General features: G+C 37.2%; 2 protein-coding genes and 1 long non-coding RNA gene across 3 annotated transcripts; 1 reads left to right on the forward strand and 2 right to left on the reverse strand.

Moving 5' to 3' along the window:
• The first annotated feature begins 1331 nt into the window (after positions 1-1331).
• Positions 1332-3211, forward strand: LOC103447253 (protein YCF54, chloroplastic). The gene is made up of 3 exons (XM_008386427.4): positions 1332-1758; positions 1859-2091; positions 2845-3211. Exons 1-3 carry the CDS (start codon positions 1501-1503, stop codon positions 3038-3040), a joined length of 687 nt encoding a protein of 228 aa, XP_008384649.2. The 5' UTR covers positions 1332-1500; the 3' UTR covers positions 3041-3211.
• A 90-nt stretch (positions 3212-3301) lies between these two features.
• On the reverse strand, positions 3302-5474 carry LOC103447251 (reticulon-like protein B5). Its single transcript, XM_017335559.3, has 5 exons — positions 5137-5474; positions 4851-5034; positions 4424-4565; positions 4255-4324; positions 3302-3711 (listed from the first exon to the last, which is right to left on the reverse strand). Exons 1-5 carry the CDS (start codon positions 5336-5338, stop codon positions 3536-3538), a joined length of 774 nt encoding a protein of 257 aa, XP_017191048.2. The 5' UTR covers positions 5339-5474; the 3' UTR covers positions 3302-3535.
• Positions 5475-11175: 5701 nt separating this feature from the next.
• On the reverse strand, positions 11176-11911 carry LOC139189732 (uncharacterized). The gene is made up of 2 exons (XR_011573601.1): positions 11579-11911; positions 11176-11487 (listed from the first exon to the last, which is right to left on the reverse strand). It is a non-coding gene; the product is annotated as an uncharacterized lncRNA (long non-coding RNA).
• Positions 11912-21389: the final 9478 nt, after the last annotated feature.

Below are 21389 nucleotides of genomic sequence, written 5' to 3' on the forward strand. Positions count from 1 at the left end.
CAGTTTTTTTCTTTTTAAATATTTTTTACGCAAAACGAGGCTGTTTTATTTTGAAAATATAAAAAGCATTCAATTATGGCTGCACGATATTTGATCAACGGTTGATATTAATCGATTCCCCATATCCACAGTGAGGAGATCCGGATAGGATCTAATTCCGTCACTTTCCATCTCAAGCCTTTTTTTTTTTAATTGTCACCTAAATTTTCACTTGAAAAGGATTCCTCCGACTTGACCTAAACTAGCCTCTCTACACATGCTCTACGTATGCGAGGGACTTTGTTTTTTTGTCACATCCCCGCCCCGAGCTCGACTTTACCGTAATACGATATTATCCGATTTGTGCTCCAATCACGTCCTCACGGTTTTGTTTCTGGGAACTCACACGAGAACTTCCCAATGGGTTTCCCAACTTGGGATTGCTCTCGCACAAACTCGCTTAACTTCGGAGTTCCTACGAAACCCGAAGCCAGTGAGCTCCCAAAATGCCTCGTGCTAGGTAGAGATGAGAATATACATATAAGGCTCACATGATCCACTCCCCTGGACGATGTGGGATGTTACATCAATAGTATTACGATTTTGAATTTGTGAACTCTTGGAGAAGTATTAGTTTTTTTTTTCCCCGAGGAGAAGTGTTAGTTGAAAATAAATTGAGGACTGAAAACTTATTGAGCTATTAAAATCTTATATGCAATCGATCTTTCGGGAGCAAAAGCCCCTTGGTTGTAATGCAAGTAAGATTTTTTAAGCTACATTACACTGATTAATAGGTCTAAACTAAGAAACAAACTCTAGATTTTCCAACTTAGGAATGAGAGCAATTAGTTTGAATGCGACAATAATCGATATAGTATGTACAAATCATTCATTATATCATGTAGCGTGCAAATGTGGTACAAAAATAATTTTTTTAGTGTTATTAAAAGGACATAAGGCCACCCCTAATATGGTTATTTTTTTTCACAAATTTCTCTTCAACTTTAGGGGTATTGGAACTGTAGGCATTGTTACAAAATCCCAATTAAAAATAAAATTAAAGCAATGTAACATTTCAAAAAGAGTGTGTGCGATATTTCAGACGTTACAATTTCCTAAAAATTACATGTGAACTTTTTGAATGGCATTTTAAAAGTGAAAACATACCATTTGAAGATAAACAACACCTTGCAACAAAATTTATATCATATTGCTTCAATTTGTTTTCTGTAAAGAAATTTGTTCATGTGTCATGAGAAAAACTATTTAAAATTGTGTCGTCTTGTGTCAATAATACAACGAATATATATAAATTTTTTGTTCACATGACGTATTATTAGCATGAAATACTAAAATAACAATGTCTCCATACCATATAAATGGATTCCCCCCCTGTCTAATTTTCTTGAACATAGAAACATATATAATATGTAATTGTAGATAACACTAGATAAGGCTGGCTTTGCTTATTATATCGAAGGAAGACACGCAGGGGAAGAAGAAGGGGAACCAGAAGGAGCAATGTCAGCCGTGGCAACTCTCGGTCAGGCATGCTGGGCCGCCGCCGCCGTGAAATCGAAACCAACCACGGCCATCTCACAAACCCACATCCGAAATCCAAAGCCCAAATCTTTATCTCTTCCTCTCTCAGCCAATTCCAGCTGCAACCACTTCTTCTCCTTCCCTCCCAAAACCACCGTCAAATCCTCCTCCTCCGTCCGTACATCTGTCGCCGCCGTCGACTCCGACCAGCTCAGCTCCTCCGATTCCGCCGATAAGGTTCAATTCTCTCTCCAACCCGTAAATTCTTTTCATTTTTTGTTTCTCATTTTCTCATGCAAGACTGTAAATTTTCCATTTTATTTGTTTCTGAATGCAGGAAAAGCCGAGCAGGTACTATTTCGTGGTTGCGAATGCGAAGTTTATGCTCGATGAGGAGGAGCATTTCCAGGAGCAATTGTGTGAGAGGCTTCGACACTATGGAGAGAAGAACAAAGAGCAGGACTTTTGGCTTGTGATCGAGCCTAAGTTCTTGGATAAGTTTCCTAACATTACTAAGAGATTAGGAAGGCCTGCCGTTGCTCTGGTTTCGACTAACGGACCTTGGATTACGTATGTTCTCCCTTTTCTTTACTCCTAAAGTCACCAACACTGCGAACTTGCTCGGTTTTGATTTGTTGTTTTCTGTTTTGTTCGAGCTTATTTCGTTTCAGGATCGAAATTTACATCGAAGTTGCTAGATACATACGTTTTGTTAGTTAAGTAGTGATGTAGTGTAGCAGGATCAGAGGTTGAATGAATTGGGAATTGCTGTTGTTTATTAGTGTCAAATTGTATTGTGACAAAGTTTGATGATGGTGAAATTCTAGATTTGATCGATCAATATGTAGAATCGGCTGTTAGACAATGGCTAGAATTCGAAAGCTTAAGTTGTTAAAGAATGAGTTAACTGTATGTCAAGCTAGCACCGTCTGTCGTGTGCAGCCCTATCCTGCGCATTGAGAGGCGGACATAGAGATTCATACATGTGCATCTTCACCTTGCATCTTATAAGTTAACAAATAAGTGATGGAAAGGGGGTTTAGAGTGGTTTTTGAATTCTACGATATGATGTTAGAAAACCAGTAATCCCCAAAACTTGAAGCTTCTTGAGAATGATTACGTTGTCTACCAAGGTAACAACAATGTAAAAAGAGATTCTACACGATTGAAGTCTAGATATGCTAACAACAATTCCTTCTCAGCTAAAAGATGTTTCAATACAAGAAGTATCTTCATGTGGTTGTACATAAGTAGAAATATGAAAGCTGTGACGCTTACAATGGTGGCAGTGTTTCTGAATCTGATCATGTTTTGCGCCTGCAGGTTTATGAAGCTGAGACTGGACAGAGTGTTAGCAGAAAGTTTTGAAGCTGCGAGTCTAGAAGAAGCATTAGCCTCAAATCCAACCAAGATCGAGTTTGAGAAGCCGCAGAAATGGGTAGCACCTTATTCCAAGTATGAATCCGGGTGGTGGGGACCCTTCTTGCCTCCAGGATCGAAAGAGGAGGCCAAAGCGTAAATCACTTCTTTTTGCCTTGTCCTTTCAATTTTATCGACGTGGATTTCGCCGTTTGTTACTAACTAGAGCTTAAGTTGATGCATGTAGCTAATGTGTAGTTTTGGGAGGTTAGCACCTTATGTTAAACTTTTGTAGTTGCCTATTAATGTGTGAAGAGAGTATATTCAAGAAGTTGTGTCTGTCCAAAAAGGATGAAGAAGTTTGCTCGTGTCATGCACGATTATATATTGCTTTCGATTTCATTCACATCAGAAACCGAAATATGAACAAATACTTTTTCTTCAATCGAATAAGGAAGGTGAATGATTACTTTTCTTGATCAATACTCCTCAAGGAAAACTAAACAAGGCTAATAGTGAAACACATAGAAAGCAACATATTTTTCTACATCCGAACCCGAGGGAACGAAACAAGCAAGATCGAAATATGAACTGTACCAACTATATGAAGAAGAAGAGTCCAGCAGAACCTCAAAACAGGAAGGCTGGCAAATAATTAGGGCTGCTTTTTGTTCTTGTAAGAAATTACTTTCTTTTTGAGTTTCTGCAGAACTTTTCCATCCAACACTGCATACTGCTTCTTTATTTCAATCAGTGCTTTCTCTGCAATGCTGTCCACGCTATCCTCAAGATTCTCGTACAACGCTGGCACGGTCATCAGTATCACAAACACTGCACCAACCGATACGAAAGAGTCAGTACTCGTCTTGGGAACATATAGCAGATAAATCACGACCAACTAGCTATTAGTCTAATGGTACTTTTCTTCACAATATTTAGATGTTCCAAGTTCGTTTCCCCCTTCCTCTGTGGATACAATAAATAAGCATACAACTAACTGAGAGAAGCGACCACGATTAGCATATACTCGGCAAAAAATGATGTATGTGGAACATTGCTTGCAAGAAGTAGAGTGAATGGAAACAATCGACTCAAAGAGCGAACAGTCACAAAAGAATTATACAAAACTAAACCAACATTGTCATTTTACTTGGCAGATTAGTGAACAAATGTTTCGATGCAACAACAAGATGTACAAAAAATAGGCGAAACATAAATCGAGGAGCAACTAAGCCTTCTGGGGGACTCGTTCAAGAATCAGAAAGAGGAATCTGATGTAAACATTGCAAACAGTATCAATGGCAGTAAAAGTACACAATCCTAGAGGACTAAAAGCTCAATAGTAGGGATGAAACAGCTGGAGCTGATGCAAACCTAAGTAAAGGAAGCTCAAGAAACTGCACCGGCTTCCGGCAACAGACAGAACCCACAAAGTTGCCGCCACCTGCAGACGAGTTCATTACGTCAAAGTTGAAAAATTCAATCAAAACTTACTATTCTTACAGCATAAACAAAGCCTAGAAGCAGATAAAAATGTCGGTACCGCGAGGAAATCTCTTATGTCTGTCCCAAAAACTACTTGCCCAAATGATCTTAATGCTTGATTATATGTAGTTGTCATGGAAATAGCAGTCCTCATAAACAGGTGCTGTGGTACTACAATCTCTGGAATTTCCGGTGCAGACCTGTTTCATGATCATATTCTATCCAGAAATCATAACACAGACACCTATGAAAAAACCAATTTAAAAAAAAAAGCACAAACATAACCGCTTGCAAACTCAAATAAAAAAACATAACCGGAGGAACCCTAAACATACAATAAAAGGGCATTAAAACGTGATTTATATACAACTTATTGTTTGTTTAGTGTCCTCTTAGTATTATTTTCGACAAAAGTTTGTAACCGGTTCTATTTATGTAAATTTTCCGTTTTGTATCCATTTAAATAAAAGAATCAAGGAGCTCACACAGCATGGATTAAGGAACCAAAATTGGACCACAAGAACAAGGCTGTCAAGGAGAGCAATGAAGCGTGGCAAAAGAACACGACCAAACTATAACCTAATCTCTCAAATAGAAGCCATATGAGTGTTGCACCCATAAAAATGTAGGCTGAGATCTGCTTGTTCCTCCAAAGTATAATATCAGCAGCTGAAAAACAATAATTAATTTCACTTTAGATTAGTAAGTAGTCTTAAATTTACAGCAATCAGAAAGGGAAAAAAAAAAAAATTAGAGTCACAATTTACGTACATACACCGGCGCCGAGGACAACATGGAGAGGCTTCTGGCGACCAAACAATCGGTTCTTGCATGTAAAAGCCAAGCAGTAATTATCAATGTCGGAGTCGGAAGAGTCTTCAAGATCTGATTGATTGGTGAGAAAATCAGAATCTGCAATATCCACATCCACCGGATCCAGCATTTTATGTGTACGTTTAATGTTTCTATGCATGTAAATTGTAATTACATTAATCACTCTCTCAACCCCTCAACCTGCAATGCATGTCACCAACAAAACAGATTAAGAATTGCATGCAAAAATCACATCAAACAACCTTTCGTTGAACTCGTTCTCTCTCTCTCTCTCTCTCTCTCTCTCTCTCTCTCTCTCTCTCTCTCTCTCTTTCAAATCTGAATCCCAACTTAAATATGAGGAAGGCTTTGATCTTCTGGCGCGGTGCATGTTTCTCTACCCTCCACAACACTTATTGTCTTGTGACCACGTGTTTTTGGAAAGTAGTTTTGTACTATTTCTTTTGATAGAAGAGATAACGGGGAAGGGGCAATCGAACATTGGAGTTCGGATGACCATTTTGGCTTCAAATCTCTTTGTAGTTACATTTTTTACGTACTCAATTGTAGAACAATATTAGTTCTTCGGTAATAGTTGTGTGCAAGGCACATATCCTCTCTGAAAGCAAAGAGGACTATAGCACCCAAAAAAATCCCCCTGCTCTCCCGTGTAAATTTGTGTTATTAATAATACAAAGGTAAAGACAAAACAACAGTCGGGACATCATCAACCAAAACATTGCAAAATGAAGTAATAAAGGGAACCGTTAATTTGAAAATCAGAAACCAATCAAGCTTAGAAATTCAACTGCAAATCAGCAAGAAGTGCTTAAGGAGGGAAGTCATGCCACATCAAAGATGAATAAGACAAGCTCAGATTATCAAAACTATCCGCACACACATTCTCTTCCCGACGAATGTGAAAACAACAAAAAGTCAATATATCAACCATGTTGATATATATAATAAATAAATACCACACCAATAATAATTGAAAATAATTAGGCAAAATATGAATTGTATGGCTGATAAATGTATAAAAATGTGTCACACATTTATTCTATGTTGATCCATCTACTAGTTTAAACATTGTTATAAAGTAGTTAGGGGCTTAATTATAGCTCAAGTGATTAAAAACATTTGTTCTAAAACTCAAGGTGTGCTCAAATATCTCTCTCAATATAGCTTGGATAAATGATAATTTTTTATATATTTGTAATATATATATATATCATTCTTCCTAAACTATAGAGTTCTTTAAACATAACAACGATATTTCTATACCAAAAGAGCATTGCTAATCAGAATAATTAGGTATCGAACTTGTTAATTAAGTGAGTCCAACCTGAGACTTGTCACTTTCAATTAAAGAGAAATACCACTAATCACATTGTTTCTTTTAACTCAAGTGTAACGACCCATCCCAAAAAATTACGGTTTTTATAATTTTAAAAAGTGTGAATTTACAAAAATGCCCTTCAAAGCAAATACGTTGACTTTTGTTGACCACCTTGTCGTGTCACGTAAGATTCATTTTCTTGGTGTATATTCGTAATACTTGTCGCTATAAACACGTGTGCGCAAATGGAACGCAATTTGGAGTTATAACGAAAGAGTTATTAACGAACAAAGTTGAGGACAAAATTGTGAATTGATTATTTTCTAGAAGGCTCTAGATTTTTGGAGCAAAATCTGATTGAGCCACTTGTATGGCCCAGATTGAAGGAAAAGAGAAACGGATGGATGAGAGAAGATAAATGAGAGGAAGGAGGGTGGGCGCTGCCCAATCAGGAAATAAGAGAAGAGAGGGGACCAATTAGAAGAGAAAGCAAGGATGGAAAGGAGGGAGGAGAGAAGGAGAAGAACCGACCGGGTTTCTCTTGACTCGAGTGATGACCCGGTTTCCTTGGAGTTTCCCAACAGTTTTACATCTAATTTTCCAGCTTTCTTTAACCTTCCATCACCGCCAAACCTCACCACAACACCCAACACCTAATTCTAACCAAACCCGACGAATTTTAGCCCCGATGTGGTGAGAAAACCCACCGACAGGTCTAGTTGGGTCTCAGCCTTGAATCACCATTTGTGAAATGATTTCTATCGATCTCTACCACCATTAGACTCTCCTTGAACATAGTAACAAACCCCAACCAACCATGGAGGCGTCGGAGCACCGGAGAAGTAGAATCAAAGTTACCAATTTTTAGGGTTTCCGACGGGTTCGAGTGAAATTGGGGTTTTTCTCGGCCAAATTGGCCTTAGCCATAGGTATGAAAGTTGTTCCTTTCATTCATATCTTTATTCCTGTAAAATTTGGGAATTTTTGGAGATTGTTGAATTTTCCGGCGAGTCCACTCGCGGCAATTTGTGGGGGAAAAACCCGAGGTCCTTCCTTAGGTTCCTCGACGAGTCGAATCTGAATCCGCCATCCGTTTTCCAAAATTATAACGTTTTAGTATAGTTTTACTAAAAGGTCCCTGATTGTGTTTAGGCACGTTGGCAGGAAGCGACGTTATCCTCGCTAGTTCAAGCGGTTTTCGGGCAATGGAAAACTTGTGAGTGGACCCCTTCATAACTTGTATATTTTTATAAAATATTAGCCTAGCATGCATTTCATATTCCGTGCATTTAATATGTTTTCCAGATTTCTATAATTATGGTTTATATAGAATTCAGGATTTAATCAAGTTGCTTTACAAAATATCATGATTTATTGAAAATTATGTTTTTACGAGCGGATATGAATGATTGGATTTGCGTATATGGATTTCGATTATGATTTATATGATGGATTTATGGATATTGATTCATTATGATTTATATTGATGAATTGAGCTAGAAAGTTTCTATGATTTATAAGATTAGGGAGCTTTCGAGTGCCGGATTTTACGTGGGATTTTGAGATATGTTTTTGGTGCTTACCTAGTGGGTTATCATACGGCACATCCGCACACCATGGGTATTATGTCTATCATAGTACATAGATGATGGAGGAGTGTTATATGATATACTATATACCCCCAGCTTCACCGTTGAAAGCGATGTCGGACAGCTTCACTAGCCATGGCTAGTGTCGGTGTGGATGTATGTTATTTTATACAGCTTCACCTACTAGTGATAGACAACTTATTCTGCTTTACCTTCAGGTGATGGACATGTACTGCCTTCAGGCGACTATGATACCCCTAGTTGAGTACCTCACGGTCATGATTTACAAATGTTTTACATGGCATGCTGGGGTTTTTCATAAAACCTATATGTAGTATTATATATATGTTTTCAAAATAGGGGGTTACTATGTTCATAAAGAAAACGGGTTTTCTATTATTAATATTATTATTATAAACTTTGGTCCACTCACCTTTTCTGGTTTTGCGCCCCCTCAAGAGTGAGGATCGAGGCACATGATCTCGACTTCAAGACTCTAAAGTATAGGTATTCTCGAGTCTTCTCAGTAAAGGCATCATTTCCTTGTTCGTATATTTTCTTAATAATTCATTCCATATTATTCTTTGTAGTTGTATGCTCTGAACACTATTATGCATCCGTTTATATCTTTCTAATTACATATTGTATTGGTATGCATGTTTTTAATAACTTCGTCGCCCTCTGGTGTCAGTCAACACGTGTCTAGCAAAAGGCCAACTCATAATATCACTACTATTACTACTACTACAACTACTACAACATTATAGTAGTATTCTTCTTTATTTGTACATGAAAGGCCATAGGTTTAACTTTCGTGGAAAGTGAATTCATTACCACATTATTATGCAAACACCTTGTTGGTATAGCTCCAATCCCCCACTTATTAATGCAAAATATTGTTGTATAGCAAAAGGCAACTCATATGTTGTAAACATATAGACATGTCCAATTGCAGTACATAATAAAAGGATTAAGTACCTAAAACTCTTCAACCTTTTAGTGTCATTTCAAATTGGTCTCAACCTATTGAAAACCCTATCTGAATTCTTAACCCACTTATTTGTTAGGAGATTGCCTAACTAATGTAATTTCAATTTGGTCCATTTTCGACTCAATCAATACCCATTTGATCATCGAGTTCCATATTATTTAGTCTATGTTTGAAATTTAGATTTTGAGACAACTAATATTAATGTTAACCATAATATTCTCAGCTGGTTGGTTTTAAATATAAAGGTTGGGATGGGGTTTAAGTGGTCATAGATTGAGCTTGCAGAGGTGGCGGGGGCTTGATATTTTCCAATCTTCATTTTAGTTTTCCATTTTATTTGTGAATTTGTTTATTTATTTTTATTTTTGGGTAAATTATATTTTACCCTCTCAGGTTTGGGGTCGATTGCAACCTTATACAACATCTTTAAAACATTTCAATTTCATACATTTACTTATCATTTTATCTAAATTTTATACATCCGTTAGAAAATCCGTTAAGTAAATCGTTAACTGATGACATGGCAAATATGAGATACACATTTGTGTTGATGTGGCTGACAAGCATGTGCCACGTGGCATAAACAATTAATAAAAAAATTAAAATCTAATTTGAATATTAACATATTAAAATAATTAATTAAAAAAAATACAAATTCTTCATCTTCCCCACCCCTTTTCCCACCACCACCCCCTTGCCTACCCAAGCCACCCATTCTCCCATCACCAACCCCGTCCCCCATCACCACCCCCATCACCATCACTTATGCACCAAGCTTCTCCCTCCAACACCACCACCACCCCCTTCCCCATCACTTCCGCACCAAGCTTCTCCCTACAACACGACCACCATCGATTTCCTCATTCGCAAAGCTTCAAGCAACCCAGAGACCCCCAAATTTTCTCCCACCTTTATCACCACCTCAAACCCTTGCCTCGATTTCTTCTTCCAAGTGATGCCTATACCCCAGCCTCCTATGTCGGCCAGCAACTTTTGGTCACTCTTTGGGGACGAAGGTGAAGGCCAGACAAAGCCCATCACCTCCTCCTTTCCTCCCACTGCAACATTTCTCCCTCCGGTAACTTGCTCGCACGCCTCCACTTGTCTCATCCCTTCCGACGCCCAGAACTCCCGCTTCATCAACAACTCCTACGTACTCGCCGACTTCGCCGTCGAGATCCTCGACACCTGGCTCAACACCCCATCAAATTTCCTTTCCGACCTCCGATTCCAAACTATGGTCGCCCGAAATCGAGTCCTTCTATGACAACTCGATCCAATGTTCAAAATTGGGGCTAATAAAATTTTGGGGATTAGGGCTATGTGTAGGTTGATATGGGGAGAGTGAAGGGATGGAAGGTGAAGAGAATGGATGAGAGAGAGAAGGTGGGTCAGGGAGATGAAGAGGGAAGAGTGGGTCTCTTGGGAAAGAGAAGGGAGGGGAAGGAGAAGGTGGGTCGGGGAGGTGAAGAGGGAGGGAGTGGGTCGGAGAAGACGTGGGTTTTAGGGTTATTTAAAATAAAAAAAACTTTCTTTAATTAATTATTTTAGTATTTAATATTTTGATTAAATTATTATTTTTTAAATACATAGAATTTTTTTTTTGCCACATGGCACAAATTTGGCAGCCACGTCAGCACAAATTTGGATCCCATATTTTACACGTTATCAGTTAACAATTTACTTAACGAATTTTGTAATGGATGTAAGAAATTGAAATAAAATGATAAGTAAATGTATAAAATTGAAATGTTATAAAAATGTTGTATGAGGTTGCAATCGACCCCAAACCTGAGGGGGTAAAATGTAATTTACCCCTTATTTTTTCACCTTCATGCCTTTTTGAGGTTAGTTTTATTATTATCGGAATGTCCATGTAAGCTAAAAAGTAGGACCCGTTGTTGCCACATGTACATTTAATGAAAAAGTTAACTTAGACTTAATGGATGTGACATTTTCAATCGGTTAGATACTTGTTTAGAATGTTTAAAAAGTTGAGATCAATTTAAAATTACACTACAAAATTGAGGGATTTTAGGTACTTAATTTTATAACGAATCACACAATTAATCACACAATAATCACATAACATATTTTATAAAAGAGTATTTTCTTTAAATTTAAATGCTCAATCAATACGAGCAATTAAAAATATCCCCTTTTAGGCATTCAAAATAGGCAAATATTGCGAGTTCAAATCTTTTGCACCAAAAAAATACGCAACAATCGTCCGCTTACGTACACACCTTAAATGCATTTTACTCCTTTGTTATCTCTTAAATTTGGAAAAAAAAAAAAGAGGCACACGTGATCACAGATGGAGACCAAACAGTAAGCGTTCGTCAACTTCGAAAATACCCCAACATCGCACGAGTTCCCGAATTGCAATCCTGCAAAATCCCCAATTAATTTTTCAATTTAATTTTATTGGAAACAAGTACGAGAACAATAATTGGAGAACGAAGAAGAAGAAAGACTTACTGGTAGTCATGGATTGAGGGCGACGCCTAACTGCAAGGTACGAGTCTAGAAAAGCCTAGGGTTTTGGAGGTTGAAGACGAGAAGGTGATAGGGTTTTGGATTTGTAAAGTAGGGCACCCTATAAAACAAGAGTAAATGTCTCCAATAAGGTTTCGGCTACCGGCTGCAAAAGGCGATGAGGAGGACGACGGCACTGGCCAACCGAGTCACGGTGGTTTCCAGTGAAATTGAGGGTGTCTATTGGTAGAAATGAAGGTGTGGAGGATGAATATTTATTGGTGATTCCGTGAGTTTTTTTTTTCAAATTTATTAGAAAATAACAGAGGAGTAAATGCAGTACAGGTGTAAAAGTAGGTGGACAAATTTCGCGTTTTTAGAGAGATCACATGATTCACATCCTTTTTTGAGATTTGGATTCCAGCCGGATCTAAGTTGTGGGAATTCTATGATACCTCGTATCCTAGTCATTTATCATATATCAGAAATTATTTCATATTTATTTATTTAAAATTAAACAGAAATAATACTTAACGAAAGCTGACTGCATAATATACGATATCCCTAGAATCTCCACAAAGAGAATCTAGTGACGTGTTTACGTACCCGTAATCAGAATCAAAATAAGGAGTTGAATTCCGATTAATGAGTATTGAAGCGTTTACCAAACCTGAGGGAATCAAAAGAATCGTGGGACCCACATGAAATCAGGAATCCAACTCCCCAAATTGGAGGAATTGGACTCCTTAGATGGGTGAGGTATTTGAATTTCAGATGAGTGATGAAATTAGGAATGTATTTTTTATACCTGTTATGACCCTCTCATTATTTCTAAAATTTCAAGTCTACCACTCAACCCAACAGCCCACCACTACCTGTGCACCCTGCCTTCATGCGTTTGCGCCTCACTTTCCAGTTGCCACCTCCCTGTGCGATCGAGCTTCACCTCCCATCCCACCAACTTAAGAACCCCAGCCACGTATCTCGCAAATCGAATCAAAATCAACCACCCAAACACAAAAAAATAAACAATTAAAATCCAAACCCACAAATATGTGGAAGCAATCACTCAACAAACCCATAAATCATGAAATACTTTGCAGGTGGAAAAGGTGATGGCTATGTGATGGTGATTTTTACCACTTGTAAAACAAGGGTTAAACCATAGAAAATTCTTGCAAGAGAACAAATGTTTGTAGTATAGAATGGCTCAAGTAAGGTCGATCTCCTCAGAGACTGATATAAACAATTTACGAGTTTTTGTGTATTTAACTTATTTAACTCTAAAAACTACACTAATTTGACGAAACTAAATACTACTGGATGTGACTTAAACACATATCTAAAATGGGAATTGGCTTATAGGAATAGTGATCCAACTAAACAAAACAAATAAATATATAAACTCAAGATAATACAAATAATTTAAGAAAATTAGATTGACAAGGTGCTAGAGTTCAACCTTTTACCAACAATACTCCTACGTAGCTTTTCCAATTGCTTAAGTAATCGAAAACACATATGCTTTGAAGGTTGGGTTTTCCTTGTGTATGTTTTACTTGTGACATTCAAGTTAAAACGCATACCACTACATGCAATTTATTTATGACATTTGGATTAAATATAAACATGAATGATTCATTAATCTTGATGAAAATCCTTTTGTTAAACCATGTAATCCCTAAGAGTATGATATTTACCTTAGGAGAAATTACAATCCTCAATCGCAAGAAGCATAACCAATTTTAACGTGACATTCGTTCAAAATTGCATCCAATGACTTTTTTAAGCATCCTAATGGTGATCAATCAGCATGACACATAGATAGTTTAATTTAGAGATTGAAAATATCAAAGCAAGCATGTAACAACACTTAAGCAATTGAAAGAGAAATCTACGTAATCATGTTGCGGCTCATGACCTCACTATAGCAAAAGGAAATTAGTTATACATAATTATTTGAATACATAAGAAATTATCCATGAAGAATCAAAGAAAGAGACAACCCTTTTTTTACAAGGAAGCTATCTCCTGTGCTCTCCGATCCTCTTGGAGCTGTGGCATCCCTTTTGCTTTCTGCTATGTTGCTCGCTACAACTGTCTCCAACGCTGCAACTTTTCCTTACTCTCTGCCGTGTTGTCCCTCTATGGTTCTAATCCGTTGCCATATGCACTTCTCCTCTGTCTTGCCATGTGTTGCCTTAAACAAAAGGAAATGATTTTTCAAAGCACCAAGGCCACAAGTGGAAGGCCATCATTGTTGTCCCCTTCTTTATTAGACAAAGTAAGCTTCTGTTTTTCTAATGCTACAAAGGCCAAATGAGTGGGATTGAAAACCCCATTGTCTATTGAGTGATGATGACAAAGTAAAGCACAAAACAAGTGTCTTTACTTTCTTATTTTTATTAGCCAAATGGAGTGGGCAGATTTGGCCACAACGTTTAGTGGACCAAAATTCCTTAGATTTCAATGAATGAGATGTCCTTAGAAAGCTTGAAAGATCTGCTTCAAAAGCTAAGAAGGAAGTTTCCTCAATTTAGGCTTTAATTATGTACTTATCTCTTGTGCAACCTTCAGAGGTCCAAACTGCCTTGTCAGCACGCTGACTTGTCTTCATTCTTAAGCTGGGAACAATTGGCTGGGAATTTTGAGCTGAAAATTTGATATGATCATCTTCGATCTCTTGTGAATCAGCTCCAACTGGAATCACTAAAAAATTCCAACGTTTGCATACTTTTCCACCAAACTCAATCTTGCTGCTCCTAGAAACACAAAATGGCAAAACTCATAAATACTTAAAACTTCCAACTAAACTAGACAATAAAAGAAAAATAAAAAGGGGAAAATATATAGTATAAATATTGGTTCATCACTATGGTGTAGGGTGCATGGCGAAGGTAGAGGTGAGGGTTAGGACTCAGGAGAGAAATGGTATGCAGACTTGCAGAGAGATGAGAAGTGTTCTATACTTCTATTCAACTGGGTTTGAATAAGAGCATTATTAAATTGTTTAATATTTTAATATTGGTAATTCAATAAATTTGTATACAATTTTAATTTTTTGGAATAAAGGCTTGAAATAAAACAAATTAAAATGTTATTAAAAATAAATATACGGATGAAATAAAACAAAATAGAACAAGGGTATTTTAGTAATCATATTGATTTTTATTCTGATTTAGGTGAATTAGTAAACAACTTACATGGACTCAACATCATTGCTACTTCGATTCCATACAATTTTAGTAAACAACTTCAATATGAATCTGATTCTGATTCCACCTCATTTCAATTCCTCCTCAATCCAATTCCTCTCAATCTGATTACGGATTAGTAAACGCGCCCTATAAAGGATTAATATCCCTTTTTCTTACGCATAGCATAGTTTTTACAACTGATGAACATTCATCTTTTATATTCCATTCTTCTCTGCTTTCATTCTTACATTAAGAATTTACGACGCACAACGTTGGGCATGTGCTTGGTTGCACAAAGAGATTTTTCCGGATTTCTTTCACAAAGGTTACCGGATCAAGTAATTTAGGTTTTTGAAATTTCATCCAACGATCTACATGTTTTGATTCTTTAAAAGTTATGATAATTTTTGACAATTTGATGAAATTTCAAATACCCAGATCACTTAATTTGGTAATCATGGTGGAAGAGATCAGTTCCTTGCGCTTGTTTGATCCGTCAAGTTAGGCTAAGAAAGTTTTTCTTTCATGAGTCACGGCATGTCAAATCATGGGTCAGACGTAAATGTGGGATCAATTTTACCCATGACCTTTGACGCCTTATTATTGGACGACGACAACCCCTTAAAACAAAACAAAAACCTAGTAGCTTCCAACAACCATACCCTCACGTTGTAGCTAGGTTAAAAGCATGATTGATTTAACGCCTTATTATTAGACTTAGGTCCGGCTCATGTTTTTTGTGTTTATATCGGTTTCATATCATATTTATTATCTTAAGAAGTTGTGCCATGTCAAACTCGTAATTTTAACTAGTTTTTAACGTATGACCCAAAAATAATCCAATTAATTAACAGATCGTGTCATTTCATGTCCGATTAATAGGTCATGCAAGAATATTGTTATGCTTAATGTTTATGTCTGACAAACAATATCTTATCGAATTTTTAATGGACAATCCGATAACTACCCAACACGTTAATGGATTACTTAATAACAACCTGACTCATTATCTTCGTGTCGTTTGTGTCAAGTTGTAACAACCACGCCCTCACATCATAGGTTAAAAGGCAAGATCAATTTTGCCCATGACTTTTAGGCCTTGTTTGGCAGCTCGGACTGTACTGACTATTTATGTTTGATAGGATAAATAGTCACTGGATAGTACTGACTAAATTAGTCGGGCGTTTAGTGCAATATCGGACCAATGACCGTATTATTTATACTATGTATGGTAATTACTGGAAAAGAAAAAGAATAGAAAAAACAAGTTGTCAAATGCAAAAAGAACCCAGTAGCCATTACACCAGCGTGGGTGGATGGTCAAGCAGCAGCGCAGAAAGAACCCAGCACAGACATGCGGGTTCAATTTACAGAAGCAAACATCCAGATTCATTCATTCAAAAATGAAACGCACTTAAAAAATCATCAATTCCATCCTTCCAGGGGAATCATGGCAGCCAAAAACCCAATTTTGAGCTTCTAATCCATTTAATTAAAAGATCCATATAAGATCTCGCCCATATATGAGTTTCTAATCCATTGAAATAAAAACCCAGATGAAATCTTGCCCAGTTCTGAGTTTAATCACCACACATCAACAAACAATGAACAGTTCAGCCAAAAACTCATATAATGTCTCCCGACGTGATTTGAGTTCGATCTGCAACCTTTCCGTTTGAAATTTGCTTGATGCTGATCAGAGGTGGGGATGGAGAAATAGCAAGAGAAAGAATACCTTGAGAAGCTAGTGATGTGCAGAGCAGATGGCGAGATGGCTTGGAGAAAAGCTAGTGTGTTTTTGTTCGTGTGAACCCGACTAAATAATCCCAAGGTTTTGGTCGGGATAAACAAGCGGGTGTAAGGGAGACAAAATAGGTGGGGCCGGATTAATAATTCGGTGCTTATTTAGTACGAAAGGTCACCAAACACCTGTTTCGTATTATATAATACTATCCGGTGTCTTATACGGTGTGCCAAACAAGGCCTTAATGCCTTATTATTGGCGACCCCCCTCCCCACCACACAACAATCCTGGTAGCTTCTAACCACCACCCTCTCACGTAGACGTACCATTGCTAAAAGAAAATTGAATTAGGTAGTTGTCGTTTATCTTAATAGAATCCATGATATCATCGTCCAATGGCTGACAAATCTTACACTAATTTTTTAGGATAAACTGTCATTTTAATTATTGAATTATCATTTGAATTAAAATTAAGTCTATAAACTATCTTTTCAGAAATATTAGTCATTAGATGATGATATCTTGGAGTCTATTAAGAACAACAACAACTACCTAATAATTCAATAACTTAATTTTTATTAAGGTGATAGTTCTGGGACTAAATCAACATTTCACATTTTTTTTTATTCAGAGTTCACAGTATACTTTTCAACCTATATATACCAACTTAGAATTCTTTTTTCAATTACACAAAATTGAACTGACTTGACTAAACTCAAATCTGCATTTTAGAATTCTTGTTAGGACAATCATAACTTGTTTTTAAGGTTGGAGGCTTGCAATTCAAGTAATTAAGAGTGATCTGATATTACTAATCCACTTGTTATAATAAACAGAAAAACAAAATTGATATTTTACAATAAATTGATAACACTACAATACATGATGGTGTGACAATCTTACATAAAAACCCCATGGATAATAGCTATTCAAATGAATAGAGGGACATTTATACCTCTTGTGCGGAAGCTTGGATCTCAACATACTCCTACAAACACGAACCAAAGTGTAGAACCTCCTTGTTGGCACGTCTTAATCATCTCAAAACCAAATAAAATGATTGAATTATGGAATCTAATGTTCAATGCTTACTAATTCATTGTATTAACAAGAGGTGACTTAATTTTTCTTATTAGATGTTCTAGCTCCTTGTATTATTAAACTTAGTATTAATTTTTTGTTTTGCAAGTACAAAGTTATGAAAAAGTGAGTTATAATTTAATCAAGTAGACAATGTTTTGAACATTTAAAGTTCGTTTGGATATGCTTTTAAAATGACTGAAAGCACTTTTAGAGAAAGTATTTTTGAGATCCAAAAGCACTTTAAGTGATTTCTATGAGAATCACTAGTTATGTGCTTCTTCCAAGAAACTCTTTAAGTGTTTTTTCATGATTTATTAGCGTTTTACTAAGAATTGTTTCAAAAAATATTTTCACCTAAAGTACTTTCAGTCATTTTAAAAGCACATCCAAACAAATTCTTAATGAACCCCAATTCAACTTATCTGCATTTAAATAAGAACCGACCTGATGTGCGTAATTTGTATAGACTTGTGACACCACGTGGTCTTACACATTACTTTATAAACCCTAGACAAAGAGTAAGAAATGGTTTAATGACATCAGAGTAAGAAATTGTTTATGACACTAGAGTTGCGATTGCCTTACCCATACGCACTTGGGTAACCCCAGACAAAGAGTAAGAAATGGTTTAATGCCATCAATACTAACCAACGCATGATTTGATGTCCAAAATACAAAAGCTAAGAGACCAATAACTATTGGTCAAAGTCATCATGTGGAAATTCACATTGCTTTAGACATTCACACAACTTTAGCAGTGAACATTCGACTACTTTTGCAGTGCTCATGTGAAGCCTCAGTACTCGGAAGTACCCCATAAGGGCAAGCCATTGGAGATTGATTATGTGGCACCCCAGTACTTGGTAAAACACCAGAAAGGAAAGGCATCAGTTGCTTTCAGAATCAAGCAACGAACTTTTGGTGATCACTTTGAATCCGACTTTCGAATTCCTGCAGCTGGTCGAGCTTTCTTTTCATGCTCGTCAAGTAATTATTTGCAAGCACATGTAACACTCTATTCTCATGCTTGAGCACTCTGATATCTTGTTTAAGACTTGCCACCTCAGCCATCAATGATTCAACTTGGCAAGTTTGAGCAAGTAGGCGTTGGCCCATATTGGATACAGAGCCCACACACTGAACACTGAGAGCCAAGAAGTCTTGAACGGCCGACTCATCAGACTGTTTTGAAATGATCCTGTTATCCTTTGGGGTGAGAAGATTCCTAGCTACCACAGTAGCGGTTATGTTATTCTTCATCACAGAGTCCCCACTCGTAAGAGGGCCATTAGAAGATAAGAAGGACGGGCGCCATATATTATCCTGACGTTGCTCGTCTGTATCACTCCTAAGACTCAAATATAAGCAAATGTTAGATGGGCAAGTCATTTTCAGAAATGATGAAGGAAAAATGAGGTCAAGTAAAATTTCAGAAGTACAAGAAGAAGGAAATTTCTACAGGCAGCAACTTTTTGAGCATACTCTTAAACAGAATTGATGTCTCTATAAAAGAAAAGGCAACAGAGCCACTCGTTCAGAGATCGAAGAGGCACCACTCTCCGAATTTAAAAAGCTAGATTTTCCTGAATAAAGTTCGTTGGCATTTTTCAGACGCAATCTCAGCTTTTTTGGATATCGCGTACAACTTTGTCAAATATCTCTGACAAAGTTGAAAACGCGTAAATCTTGCTGTTCTAATTACACCACAGTTGCTGACAAGAGTAAAGGCACAACACCACTACCTGCTATTGAAAAATCTCTATATATGTCGATCTCCGTTTTCCATAACAAGGCAAACCTGCAAGAATATCTAACTCTTCCTCATCTCCGAGAATGCATCTTCAACAAAGCATCTCGAAATACTCATTTTTCTTCCTCTCCGAGAATACCTCTTCAAAACATGTCACACAAGAGGAAGAGTATCTCATATCTTCAGGGACGAGAGTAAGAGTATCTCATATCATGCAATCTCTCTGTCATTTCCTTTGTCATTGTTCTTACCTGCAAAGACAAGGATAAAGAAAGCAATATGTCGGAACCTCCACTCAAACCGCCAGTAAGGAACCGACTGCCTGGAACCTTTCCTGATTGCTTACCTAGTATTGCTTTCAAGTAGCTATCTTCAACTGTTGTTAGAGCTGGGTCTCCAGTCACTAATAAGTGATAAACCATCCAAATGCAAGGGTTGCATTTCACTACTGCATTAGAAGGCAAATACTGCAGGAGAATATGCCACACATACATAGGGGAAAACCAGGGAAAATACTGCTTAAGTAAAGGAAACAAGTAAGGCAAGTGAAAATGATACATTGAAGCATGTGGAGACAAGCGCAACAAATACGTGCTGATTCATCCCCGACAAAACCGAAGATCACTTGCCACGTGAAGCTCTTCATGGTCCAATTTCATTCAAGATCAAACCTCGAAGCCCTTGAAGAAATCACAAGTCTGATTCAAAAGCAAGTGTCCACCACCTTTGAATCAAATTCCGCTCCAGATAAAAGGAGTAAATTCAGACCTTTGGGGTAAGTCTAGCAGAAGGCTTTCCAACCCAGTTCAAGAACAAGCCTGTGGAAAGTTAACAACAAGTAAAACATCTCTTTCGGCAACTCTTCTCGTTAAGAGACTGAAGCAGAATAATCAACGATCAGCCTAAATGATTTGAAATCAGGGGGAGATATTCATCAGGGGGAGCATCCAAGACATATCAAGATTTTAATGAGTCAATCGAAGACTTGTGGCCATCCAAGGGGGAGTGTTGTAAATATGGTGGATACTGGCCACTAATCCACTAAGCTACAAGTGGGAATAAAGGTTGTCTTTCGCTGTCTGCCAAAGCTTACTCCCTATGACTCATGTTTTCTATATAAATGCAACACACACCAAACATAGGTGAGTGACTCACGGTAAAGAGAGAGGAAAGAAGAGGAAGAGAGAAAAAGAGAGGAGATAATAGAGAGAGTTATCTTTGTACTCCTATTATTCCAAATTATAATGAAAGCATCACTGCTGCCCCGAGGACGTATTCCAGTCACACTGACTGTAGAGGAACCTCGTAAATTTTGTGTCTTATTTCTTTTATTCCACTACACACACTGTCGATTTTACAACAACCCTCACGTTATAGCTAGGTTAAAAGCATGATCGATTTAATGCCTTATTATTAGAGTTAGGTCTCGCAAGTGTTTATATCGTTTTCATATCATATTTATTATCTTAAGGAGCTGTGTCATGTCAAACTCGTAATCTTAACTAGTTCTTAACAAATGACCCAAAAACGACCCAATTAATTAACAGATCGTGTCATTTCATGTCAGATTAATAGGTCATGCAAGAATATTGTTATGCCTACTGTTTAGGTCTGACAAACAATATCTTATCGAATTTTTAATGGATGATCTGATAACTACCCAACACGTTAATGGATTACTCAATAACAATCCGACTCATTATATTCGTGTTGTTTGTGTCAAGTTCTAACAACCACACCCTCACGTCATAGGTTAAAAGCAAGATCGATTTTACACATGACTTTTAATGCCTTATTATTGGCGAACCCTCCCTACAACACGACAATCCTGGTAGCTTCTAACAACCACCCTCTCACGTAGACGTACCATTGCTAAAAGAAAATTGAATTAGGTAGTTGTTGTTGGAAGTTTTGAGACTCTTGTCCCACATTGGGGAAAACAAGATTCTCAAGGGCCTTTATATAGATTTAATGCTTTGGTCTAGTAATTAGAACATGGACCATTTGGAATGGATTGAAGGCTTGGGCCTTATGGTTGTG

Source organism: Malus domestica, chromosome 11, assembly GCF_042453785.1.
Source record: "Malus domestica chromosome 11, GDT2T_hap1".
Classification (NCBI taxonomy): Eukaryota; Viridiplantae; Streptophyta; class Magnoliopsida; order Rosales; family Rosaceae; genus Malus; species Malus domestica.

What these genes read in the sequence shown, in the direction of transcription:
- LOC103447253 (XM_008386427.4), top strand. Translation starts at nt 1,501, where the DNA reads ATGTCAGCCGTGGCAACTCTCGGTCAGGCATGCTGGGCCGCCGCCGCC. An exon ending in CCTCCGATTCCGCCGATAAG is followed by an intron (nt 1,759 to 1,858) that starts GTTCAATTCTCT and finishes TTCTGAATGCAG; the next exon opens with GAAAAGCCGAGCAGGTACTA. An exon ending in ACTAACGGACCTTGGATTAC is followed by an intron (nt 2,092 to 2,844) that starts GTATGTTCTCCC and finishes TTGCGCCTGCAG; the next exon opens with GTTTATGAAGCTGAGACTGG.
- LOC103447251 (XM_017335559.3), bottom strand. Translation starts at nt 5,338, where the DNA reads ATGCATAGAAACATTAAACGTACACATAAAATGCTGGATCCGGTGGAT. An exon ending in GGTTCCTTAATCCATGCTGT is followed by an intron (nt 4,566 to 4,850) that starts GTGAGCTCCTTG and finishes ATCATGAAACAG; the next exon opens with GTCTGCACCGGAAATTCCAG. An exon ending in CTTGAGCTTCCTTTACTTAG is followed by an intron (nt 3,712 to 4,254) that starts GTTTGCATCAGC and finishes CGGTTGGTGCAG; the next exon opens with TGTTTGTGATACTGATGACC.